Here is an 11,467-nt window from a genome sequence, read left to right on the forward strand (position 1 = left end):
TGTATTGACACCTGGCAGGTGTTGGTCTGGCAACATGGAAATGGAAACAGGAATATGAGACAGATCATGCCTTTAAGAAGTTCCAGTGGGGAGAATCAAGACACCTAGAAATAACTGTAACATAAGACTTCTGTGGTCAGCTACCCGGAGAGACAGAGAGAAAGGAGTAAGATAATTTACCTATTGATAGACACTCCAGAGCTTACCACAATTTACTGTATGTCATCTTAGTTAAATTTCTTGATGTTTGTTTTTCTTTTATTACTGAAAGAATTGGATTAGATTAAATCAGCTCCAAGTGCCTCAGTAACAGGGCCATATTTAATTCCTTTGGAGGCACTAAATTCTATTAAGATCATTGTGAATAACAACAAAAAAGGTTATTATATAAATGCAAAATAAGAATAATCCCAGTCTGTGTACACTACAATAAGAATAGCTACATGCTAAGATTCTTTTGCAAATTCTGGGTAAAATCATCAAAATGCAACATTCTCATTTTGTTGGTGACTCTGATAAACCAAGACCCTAGCTTTTATTTAGGTCATTAAACCCTGTCCCAAGTCATGGGAGTGGTACAAGGATGGGATTCCACTTTCATAAGAAGTATTCAAGTTTGGTGTGTATCAGCATTGTGCATTAAGTTTCATTGACAGAAAAGGGGATTAATCATTAAAAATCACTGGATGAGATCATCTCTAAACCCTCTTCCAGCTCAGAAAGATTGGATTCTATGATTCTCAGTGACAGCATCACTGATGTTCTTTCCTCCCTATTCCTTCTTCCAAACCTGTAAATTCTCAGTTTCCCCCAATAGGACATTGATGGCCAAGGTCCAGACCTTGCGCTCTATACCTCAGGCAGATGAACCTGGCCCTTAGTGACTCGCATTCTCTCTTCTCCTCACAGGGTGGAGAACATGTCCATGCGACTGGAAGAAGTCAACGAGAGGGAGCACTGCATGAAGGCTTCACTCCAGACTGTGGACATCAGGCTGGCGCAACTTGAGGACCTCATTGGGCGCATGGCCACTGCCCTGGAGCGTCTAACAGGTCTAGAGCGAGCTGAGTCCAACAAAATCCGCTCTCGAACCTCCTCAGACTGCACAGATGCAGCCTACATTGTCCGCCAGAGCAGCTTCAACAGCCAGGAGGGGAATACCTTCAAGCTCCAAGAGAGTATAGACCCTGCAGGTGAGGAGACCATGTCCCCAACTTCTCCAACCCTAATGCCCCGTATGCGAAGCCATTCTTTCTATTCAGTCAATATGAAAGACAAAGGTGGTATAGAAAAGTTGGAAAGTCTTTTTAAAGACAGGTCCCTGAGCCTACACCGAGCTACTAGTTCCCACTCTGTAGCAAATGAATCCAAAGCTCCTGTAGCCCCTGCAAACACTTTGGCCATTGTTCCCGATTCAAGAAGACCATCATCATGTATTGACATTTATGTGTCTGCCATGGATGAGCTGCACTGTGATATAGACCCTCTGGACAATTCCATGAATATCCTTGGGCTGGGTGAACCAAGCTTTTTGGCTCAAGTACCTTCCACAGCTCCTTCAAGTAGTGCCTACGCAACTCTCGCACACACAGACAGACCTCCAAGCCGGAGCATTGATTTCGAGGACATCACCTCCATGGACACTAGATCTTTTTCCTCAGACTACACCCAACTCCCAGAGTGCCAAAACCCCTGGGACACTGACCCTCCAATGTACCACACCATCGAGCGTTCCAAAAGTAGCCGCTACCTAGCCACCACACCCTTCCTTCTAGATGAGCCTCCCATCGTGAAATCTCATAGCTTTATGTTTTCTCCTTTGAGGAGCTATTACGCCAACTTCGGGGTGCCCATGAAAACAGCAGAATACACAAGTATTACAGACTGTATTGACACAAGATGTGTCAACGCCCCTCAAGCAATCGCTGATAGAGCCACCTTCCCGGGAGGTCTTGGAGGCAAAGTGGAAGACACATCTTGCTGCCATCCTGAGCGAGAAGCAGAACTGAGTCATCCCAGCTCTGACATGGAGGAGAATGAGGCTAAAGGCCGGAGAGCCGCCCTCGCAGTACCCTCCCAAGAGGGTGATAACTCAGACAGAACACTGTCCAACAACATCATGGTTCCCAAGATAGAGCGCGCCAACAGTTACTCAGCAGAGGAGCCAAGCGCACCCTATGCACATACCAGGAAGAGCTTCTCCATCAGCGACAAACTCGACAGGCAGCGGAACACAGCAAGTCTGCGAAATCCCTTCCAGAGGAGTAAGTCCTCCAAGCCAGAAGGCCGGGCGGACAGCCTGTCCATGAGGAGACTGTCCAGAACATCTGCTTTCCACAGCTTTGAAAGCAAGCACAACTAAACCTTCCTAATAAGCATTGCAGGAGGCTCAAGAATCCAGTCTCAAAATTCTCCCCAAACTCCACCTGTTCCCCTTCCTTGAAACATACCTACTTTATTCTTAGATGAGCAAAACAAGCAATGCCTCGGAGGTGTTAACTCTAAGGTGACTTCTGGGCCACAGATCAAAGAGGCATTTGCTCTGGTCCAGTGCCAAACACAGGAGATATAAATCATGCTGACACTTGCTGGGTAGGGAGGGGGAAGAAAGGGAGAAGAAGGGTTGAAATGAATGTATATCACTAGTCATGTCAGAAAGCCTTGAGCTCTGGGAATGAAGGGGCTTCACGCATTCTCCGTGCCAGGAGGCATCTTTCACATTTCTGACCATAATCAAGAGTTTTAGGATGCAGGGCTAAATTGCAAAATGAAATGAAATAAAGTAGCCAGCATACAAATGAGATATTCTAAACTTCAATTCTGTTTTCTTTTCACATTGGCTCCATCACTGGTGACTGATGAAGAGCATCCTTTTTATTCAGTATAAGCCGGCAGCAAGCAGTTCTACCTAACGTCCCACATCCTTCTCATGCCAACACTTCTGTAATTGATCATTATACAGAAAAAACAAGGTAACAGTCATAGTTCACCTGTCTCTTATATATTCACTTCTGGTGCCACAACTGTTTATCTTTTTTAAAGAAAATAAGGGAAAAGAAATGCCTTTTTATATTGCAAGCGAAATGAAAGAAGAATTGATGGTAAAAGCAAAGGTCAAGTGGCCTATTATATACAGTGGGCATTCAAGTCTGGTCGAGCACACACAGGATGAATGTAATTAAAATAATTTTCTATTTTTTAAATTTATTTTGTATCTCACCTGTCATCAATGAATTCGCTCACTGAATATATAATAGTGAACTAACAAAGAATATAGTGGGCAGATCTCACTTGAAATTGCCACATGGGATATCACTGTATCTTACTACCTGTGTCATGTGTTATGCTGCTGTGTGATCTCCCTCATTTGAGTGACTCCACCATGTCTTCTGAACATCTCTAAGATGTCACTGCCAACTTTTCACACCACTCATCACATGACCATTTTGTATATGAATATCTGGTGGATAATTTCATACCTAGAGTTTTGCCATTTAACCTGAGCTCAGCATAAATTTAATTGGAGTTTTTCAAGGGCTGGTATCTTTTTTTATGGAAATGTTCCAAAGTACTTTTTAAGAACGTTTCAAACCATAAATAACCTTAGAATTGACTGGAAGTTTGATATCAACCCAAAGCCATCAGTTGCAAACATGCCATGAATTTTTTTTCTATACAGAGCTATAAAAAAGATACAGTAGACTAAAATAGAAAGCAAATAAACTATGTAAAGAGTTCTGTAGTATATGCTGCCTATATACATATATATGCATTTACAGAGAGACATGTTATATATAGTATATAAACAAGCATATATAGCTTTCTTAAGAGGCTTGGATTTTTCTATCACCTTGAGGTATAACCAGAATTTTTAATATCCAAGGAATTTCATCAAAAGAATTCATTATATTTTAACAGATGTTGAGATTATGATTTTTTAAATCCCTGTAACTTTAACTTTTTTTTTATACCCAACTGGAGTTGTCAAAAATGACTTGCTACCTGACTTCTGCCCCCCCCCTTTTTTGTCCAAAAGCAGTCATTATCATGACATCTCAGTTACTCTGGTTTCTCCTGCACAAAGTGATTGTACCAAGTACAATATGAATAGTCATAATACTAAACCAGATGTAGACTCTAGAATATAGGTATACATGCTTCTAGATAAGAATCTGGATTTGAAGTGGAATAAAGAAATTTGTCCTCTAATCTTTGGATTTCTATTTGGATCACTGATTTAAAAGAAGAAGAAAAAGAATATCTTGAAGAAAAATTTCTTCAATTTTTGTTCTCTCATATTCCTGGCCCAAAACAAAACCTGGTTCTTTTATTTAATTGTAGTTGTGAACTCCAAATTTCTCATTATCTGAAATCAAGTAAATACTTTGACAAAACTTCTAGCCTTTAAATACTTAAAAAACAAAACTCTGAGTATGGAAATAGTGAAGAGGCCACATATAAAGAATTAAGAAATTCCTTTTTCACTCCTTGGTATGTAGGTGAATCAGAAACAAGCAACCAGAGTCCCTTGTATGTAATTGCTCTAAGAAATACTCTTTTCTTTTTTATAACCCAAATTGGCTATTTCTCCCTCAGCAAACATGTATTTGGTCTGAATTGCCCTGAAGCTTCCTTGAGTCATGAAGATATATGAGGATCTGGTGAAAGCTCTGGGTTCTCTCCCCAGAAAAAAAAAAAAAAGTAAATACATGGAAAGTTGCAATATAACATAAAAGGGTTCCTATACCCCTGGTTCCATATTGATTGATAATGAGAAAGAGGAATCTTGTTTGTTTATAATCAGTTGTAATAGGCACTTTACATTTTGAGACCAATTCTCTGTGATTCTCAGGAAGGTCAAGTCTCAGCACCAGAGTTAGAACCAAGTTTTTGTTATTTTTTGTTCCTTAGATTAGACTTTGCTAGTTTGACATGCTTACACCCTAACGTATTGATAATTTTCAAGTATGGAGCCCACTGGCAAAGCCAGAAGGCTCTCTGAGAGAGTCTGTAGGGGAATCCAAGAAGGAGGTGATACCCTTGCTCTTTGACCACAGAGCAGGACATCACAGCACCCCCGGGGCCTTATTCTGGACCAAATTGAAAGTGAGGGAAAGAAATGATGAGCCCAGGTGTTTCCATTCATCACTATATCTGGAGAGAACAGAACAGGACCTGAGAAACAAAGTACTTAACAGTCCTGACCTTGCAACTACCTGTTTTTGTTGTTTTGTTGTTGTTGTGCATGAGAATAAAATTCTTACATCTTTTGTGATATGTGTGAAATTTATAAGCCAAATTTAAATGACTTTAGACACAGACTGTGTAACTTTCATGAGCCATTTCTTTCCTGCGCATACGTGTGTGTTATGTTTCAATCCATTTCCCTCTATTTCTGGATCCTCTGCACACTGACATGACATCGATTATGTGGCCTTGTACAGTCAGCTTGTGTGCAGCTCATTTATTCCCCACATCCCTGATCAAGGGACGTTAATTACCTGTCTCTGTGAATTAAGCAGCTCGTGAGCAGCAAGTTATTGAGGAACATAAATAAAGTCATAGAGAACTCAAGGAAGTACTAGCTTTGGTTTAATCATCTGCTTCTAAGGTGCCAATTTTTATAGACTACTTTATGTAATGATTCATTCTAAATTGCTTGGTCCTTTTGAAAAAAAAAATTAAGAATGTTTTATGAAAATGACCGCGGAGATTTCCTGTTTAATCAACATCCCTTATATTGATCGTGGGACGTGCCCTCCTTAATGGGTTTAGATGAGGAGCTGGAAAGCCTATGGATTACTAACACAGAGAGTTTGTGTGTTTCTCCAAGCCAGGCGGTGTGTTCGCGGTCAGAATGCTGCACTTTACTGAACTAGATTTTCTTTTTTAAGTCTAGGCTTCTAGGTCTAACATTTAGCACTTTGACGGTTGCCCCTTGAAAACATATATGTGAGAGTAATCAAATGGGAAAACTGTACTTGTTTCTGAATGTTTCAAATGTATTTTAAAAGATGGTTTCTATAGATAATACTATGGTAGATAACTGGATAGTACATTTATTCTACTTTTTGAGGCTGTACAGTCTAATCTTCCTGAATGTTTGAGCTGTTTAACTTCTTTAATGATAATAAATATTATCCAGTCATCCATCATGATATATCTATAGGCTATACCATTCAGTGTGTTGAGCAATGTGTATTATAAAACACATATAAACATATATGTAACCCATGTTTAAGCCAGCATAGTTGTAGCATGTGGTTGTATTAATGAACGTTACAGGACAGCTTTATAATCATTTACAAATCTGTAACATTCAATAAAGAAGCACATGTTGCAAGGATTAATTATGTCCCCAATTCTGTGTTATTCAGCATCCTCGTGAAATGGGCTCTTTTGTTCCTGATCTGCTTTATGTTTTCCACTTTCCTGTAGACCACTGTAAAATATCTGTACAAGCTGATGTACAACTTCTAACCAGCCCTGCGAGTTGTGGTAGACAAGTTGTGATTTTGTGAAAGATGAACTGGCATGTTATGCAAAAGACTATCTTACAAACGAACTTAAATTAATATTTTAAAATCCAGTTTAATTAGCTGTTTGTTTACAGCTGCTGACCCACCGTGGAAGCAGTGTACAGTATTTTATAAATATGCTCATTTAGTAACACTACAATGTTTGTTTCTAGATAAAGTGATGCTAATGTGTAGGTGGTAATATACTTATTCTAGATATTGCATTAACTCACTCTTCTTTAACAATAGCAATGTGACTTAAATGAAGTATTATCCTGCTCCAAACCCAGTCTTAATTTTGTGGCAACAAAATGCATGCACTGTTTTATGTTTCTTTTGACTTTTTAAAGGCATTTAACATTTTACTCTTGCCTGCTGTGACCCTTAAGCCAGTTAGGAACTCACTCAAATTGTTGGGCTTCTTACATTGTTTGCAGATTATGTTCAAGTTTTAAAAATTAAAAACAAGAAAAGTAACCAAGGGTTTTTTTTATCATTTTTTTTAAAGCTCTGAACAAATAATATGAAACAAAGTATGAACAACAGGCTGTATAGCTGTGGGACCCGGAGATGGCTAGCCAATACCACTTGGGTCTATTAAGGTCTAGGTGTTGGTGCATCTGTGATATATAAAAGACACTTTTCCGATTCTTCAGGGCCACTGGGTAAAAATTGCTAAACCAGAGATAAGAGTGAGAAGTCCACTGATGACAGTGCAAAAAATCCACAGATCATTATGAATGAGTGGTCCAGTTGTATGACTTCCCTCCTACCTGGTAGCTTTTCTCTTATAGGTGAGCCTGTCCTGGGGGGGGGGGGGGGAGAGATGGGTGACTGGGTATCTGATTGAGTGACTCTGAAGAGTTTGCCCTTGAAAGAAATAGTTATTTCATCATTAGAAGCCATTCAACAGCTGGAAAATAGAGGAGCCAATCTGAAGTCTTATAAATAACTGCTCCTTAAGAGTAGAGGAAACTTTTCTCTTAGCCTGCACTAGCCTAAGCTTTCTCTTCTCTCTACATCACAGCCCCTCTCTCTCATATTAGAATCAACTGAAGGAGGGGTTGGTTCTGATGTAAAGAAAATAAGATCTTTTTTCCTTTCCTTTCCTTTTTTTTAAATTCATTTGAGAAGGCAGTTGTGTTGCTTTTATCATCTGATGTATCCCTTGCACTGATCACTGCAAATGAAATCAAGACATGACAAATTTCTACATACTGTCTAAGGAAGGATTTTAGAGGCCGAGCAAACTACATGGCAATAAGAGTGAGGTGAACTTCCCTTCTGGCCACTGCCTATTTACACAAAGTTTGGAAAAGGACATGTCCTTAGCCTTTCTGAAGAACATCAACACCAAACTTGACCCAGGCCTTGCTCTGGTGCAGGCAAGCTACTAAGAGCTGAGACCCAGTGGAAGTTCAGCCTCATGTCTGGGTGAAAGCTTCTTCACCCCCATGACTTTCTTCCTTTCTCTTAGCCCAACACAAGATTCTTTTTTGGCCAGACTACAGACCCTGGCTTCCATTACCTCAATACCACATGGACTCTGGCACAGTAAGCTGGAAGATGGCTACTTAGAAAAAGCCAAACATTAAGACATTGTTCTAGCCCTGATCTTCCCACTCACTTTGCCTCCTTCCCAAATTCTACCCAACACAACCAACTTGGCTGGTGTTTACATCAGCCACGACCAATTCTTTGCCTGTCTAAATCCCAAAAGTGTCCTTCACATCTCCACCCCAGCTTCCCACATATCATCAAAACCAGCCATCTGCATCTAGAGTGTGGGCTTGAAGAGTCAAGTTGGTGGAGGGGCTGGATGTGGAACACAAGTGTGTTGATGTGTCGACTAGACTGGTGAGCAACAACAGGAAGAAGTAGAGTCAATAGGACATGAGAGAACGCATGTTCCACTACAAAGATGTTCACATTTAGATTTGCAAACACTGTGTTAGCCAAATAAGTATACCTGCCAGCAGCATACGGTCCCAAAGGTAAATCTAGGGACCTCTGATTTAGAGTCAACAGGGATCACGTTTTGATTCTAATTCAGTGAGTGTATACATGAAACACACTGAGAATTGAGGTAGGGAAAAGAAAGTCACCCTATTCAAGGGCATCCTGTTCTCCTGAATGATATATATCACATCATTCTGGACCCAAATGCAGGATCTTCATGAAGGGAATCCAGAAGAAGAATACCATAGCATTCTGTCAGGCCTCTCAGCTTCCTGTCACTACAGCATCTGACTTGAGTATATATTGCTGCCCCTGTTGTGTGAAACAGTATGTGCAGTGACTGTCCCCATAGCCTTTCATAACATAGAACTTAAACTCTCATTTGTAAATGTTCTAACCATAGTTTGTAATGGAGAAAATTATTGAAATATCATTTTTAAATGCATTCCTATAAATAAAACAATTTTGAAATTGGGTTTCTTAAATATATAATATATACAACTTTCCTTCTTTATGTATGGATAAGCAGTGGCTTACATATCTATCAATATTATAAATATATATGAATTCTTAGAGGAATTGTTCTTTTTCAAAGGTCTATTATTGGATTCACAATGCACTTTGAGCTTGTTTGTTTAGGTATATAATTTGAAGCAGAAGTTGGCAGATAACACAGGAAATACTTTCTGAAATTTCTGTAACACATGTTTTGCAATAAAAAAAGAGAAACCTCAGTAGTTCAAAATATGATTTGGACTTCCTTGTGCATTTATTTGCCGCCATTTGATCTCTACCATCCCCATGCCAAGAACCATTGGGGTGCACAGAGATAATTGCTTAGAGCCCCATAAATACAGGTTGCAAACTAGTGGCCCATGGTCATATCTAGCCAGCAGAGAAGGGGTGTTGGTAGGCAGCACAGTGTTGTTTAAAATTTTTAAAGATTTTAAAATTGATAGAATTCCCATCTAATTCTATACTTCTGTTTTCTCTTGAACAATCTGAAGATCCAGTGACATGAGACCTGTATTCCCACATGACAATAAACATCTAAATCATGGTATCTTGGTTGCCTTTTTAAAAGGAGTGTGTGATCTCTGATATACCACAGTCCCCACCACTCCCTCTGTCTGTAACACATGGTCCCCTTCACTCATTAATATTACCTAGAAAGCCTGATAAGCGATGGAGTATTGGACCCCTACAGTGGGGAATATAAAAAGGCAATAGCAGCTCTATAATTTCTGAGCAGGAAAAGCTTAAGGGTAGAAATTCGCCTGGAGGAGAGAGACAGGAGGAACTTGTCTTCACACTAGTGGTGTAGCAGCTGTTCTTCCCCAATCCATTTTACAGTATACTCTTAAGAGCTTTAATTGGACTGGCCTTGAGAAAGCTGAGGGCTGGGAGAAAGGGGCTCAAGCCCACCCCTCACTAAGTGACTCTGATTGCAGCTCCTGCCAAAAAAATAAGCAATGGTCCTTGAGTATACAAATATTTTAATTTCAAAGAACAATGGGAAGAAAAATGTAAAACATGTATACATGCAGTTTTTTATTCAAAAAAAACATTTGTTGAGTTCCAGGAGTACCAGTGGTGTGCCGGTCGTGTGTCAAGGTAAGTAAAGTGGCAAAGTCCCTGCTATGTGGAATTTTAAATCTAGCTGTAATTAAAAGTAATTATATACAGTCTTGTAATTACCATCTAGTTGTCTAAGAAATAGAATATGAAAAAGAAGAATTTAGAGGTTCAGAGGGGTGACAGTGCTGCGTCTCAGGGCCACCAAGTGTCTGTGGAGGAGGCTACGCCAGAATGTATCCTAAGGACAGGGAAGGTCTAACTAATCATACAGGAGAAGGCCACTCCAGGTAAGAGAAACATTAATTTCACAAGCACCCAGCTGTAACAGTGCTTCATCCTAGTTGGAATTTCCAGGCAGCCTGGCTTCATGGACTGCATCTCCAACATGGACCCCAGGTTGGAAAATGAGGCTTTGCTCTCATTAGCACTTTTATCTTTATCTTTCCCATAATGGCTTGGTCTAGTCAATGTTGTCTTTTTTTTTTTTTTTTTTTTTTCTTAAGTGAGAAGCAGGGAGGCAGAGATACAGACTCCCTCGTGTGCCCTGACTGGGATCCACCCAGTAAGCCCCTTACCAGGGAATGCCCTGCCCCTCTGAGACCATTGCTCCTGAAGCAAGGCCCTGGAGCCATCCTCAGCACCTGGGACAAATTGCTCGAACCATTTTAGCCATGGCTGCGGGAGAGGAAGAAAGACAGAGAAGGGAGAGGGGGAAGGGTGGAGAAGCAGATGGTCACTTCTCCTGTGTGCCCTGACTGGGAATCGAACCCAGGATTTCCACATGTTGGGCCCACGCTTTACCATCGAGCCAACCAGCTAGGGCCTAGACAATATTTTCAAAATGGAATGGCAGGAACGGTTTTCTGGAAGCAACTTGTTTATGTTAATAAATAAGCAGTTATGTAACACATATTCAACCATGTGTCCTCAGATCTTTTTGAAAATCAGGTCAACCATCATTTGCTGCCAAACCCTCAGATTTAGACCGATGTAGGGCTTACTTGAAAGAGATACCAATAGAGGTAGATGACAACTAAGTTCTCTGAACTAATTATTTTGTTTATATTACTGTATTTGATTAAAAGCCAGAACATGGCTCGCCATATAAAGGCCTGGGCTATTATACCCTTATCAGTAACATATTCTCAATTATTCTTTTTTTATCTTTCCTGAATTCTGGTTATTAACTTAGCCTCTTCCCAAACATTCAGCACACTACTTTCTTATAGTATGAGTCATTTTCCGGAAGACGTGGTCTTTATCACAGTCATTATCTTACAACATATCATTGGGGTAGACTGCCCCAATATTCTTTGTCTCAAGAACCAAAAACACATTTCAACACATGGTTAAATATTGCATGTGTAATAAATATACATATTTATTAACATATACAAGTTGTTTGCAGAAAA

At 39.9% G+C, this 11,467-nt stretch overlaps 1 protein-coding gene across 6 annotated transcripts in view; it reads left to right on the forward strand.

Annotated features, from left to right (window-relative positions):
* The window catches only part of TRPM3 (transient receptor potential cation channel subfamily M member 3), a 541,722-nt gene extending 535,376 nt beyond the window's left edge, over positions 1–6,346 (forward strand). For 4 of the 6 annotated variants that reach the window (XM_066367997.1, XM_066368000.1, XM_066368001.1 and 1 more), the window contains one exon: positions 910–6,346. In XM_066367997.1, the coding sequence (XP_066224094.1) occupies positions 910–2,362 (1,453 nt within the window). In that variant the 3' untranslated portion in view covers positions 2,363–6,346. The remainder of the gene's footprint in view (positions 1–909) is intronic. The other 2 variants (XM_066368002.1, XM_066368003.1) reach the window with 1 other exon arrangement.
* Positions 6,347–11,467: the final 5,121 nt, after the last annotated feature.

The sequence above is a fragment of the Saccopteryx leptura genome, chromosome 2 (genome assembly GCF_036850995.1).
Source record: "Saccopteryx leptura isolate mSacLep1 chromosome 2, mSacLep1_pri_phased_curated, whole genome shotgun sequence".
Classification (NCBI taxonomy): domain Eukaryota; kingdom Metazoa; phylum Chordata; class Mammalia; order Chiroptera; family Emballonuridae; genus Saccopteryx; species Saccopteryx leptura.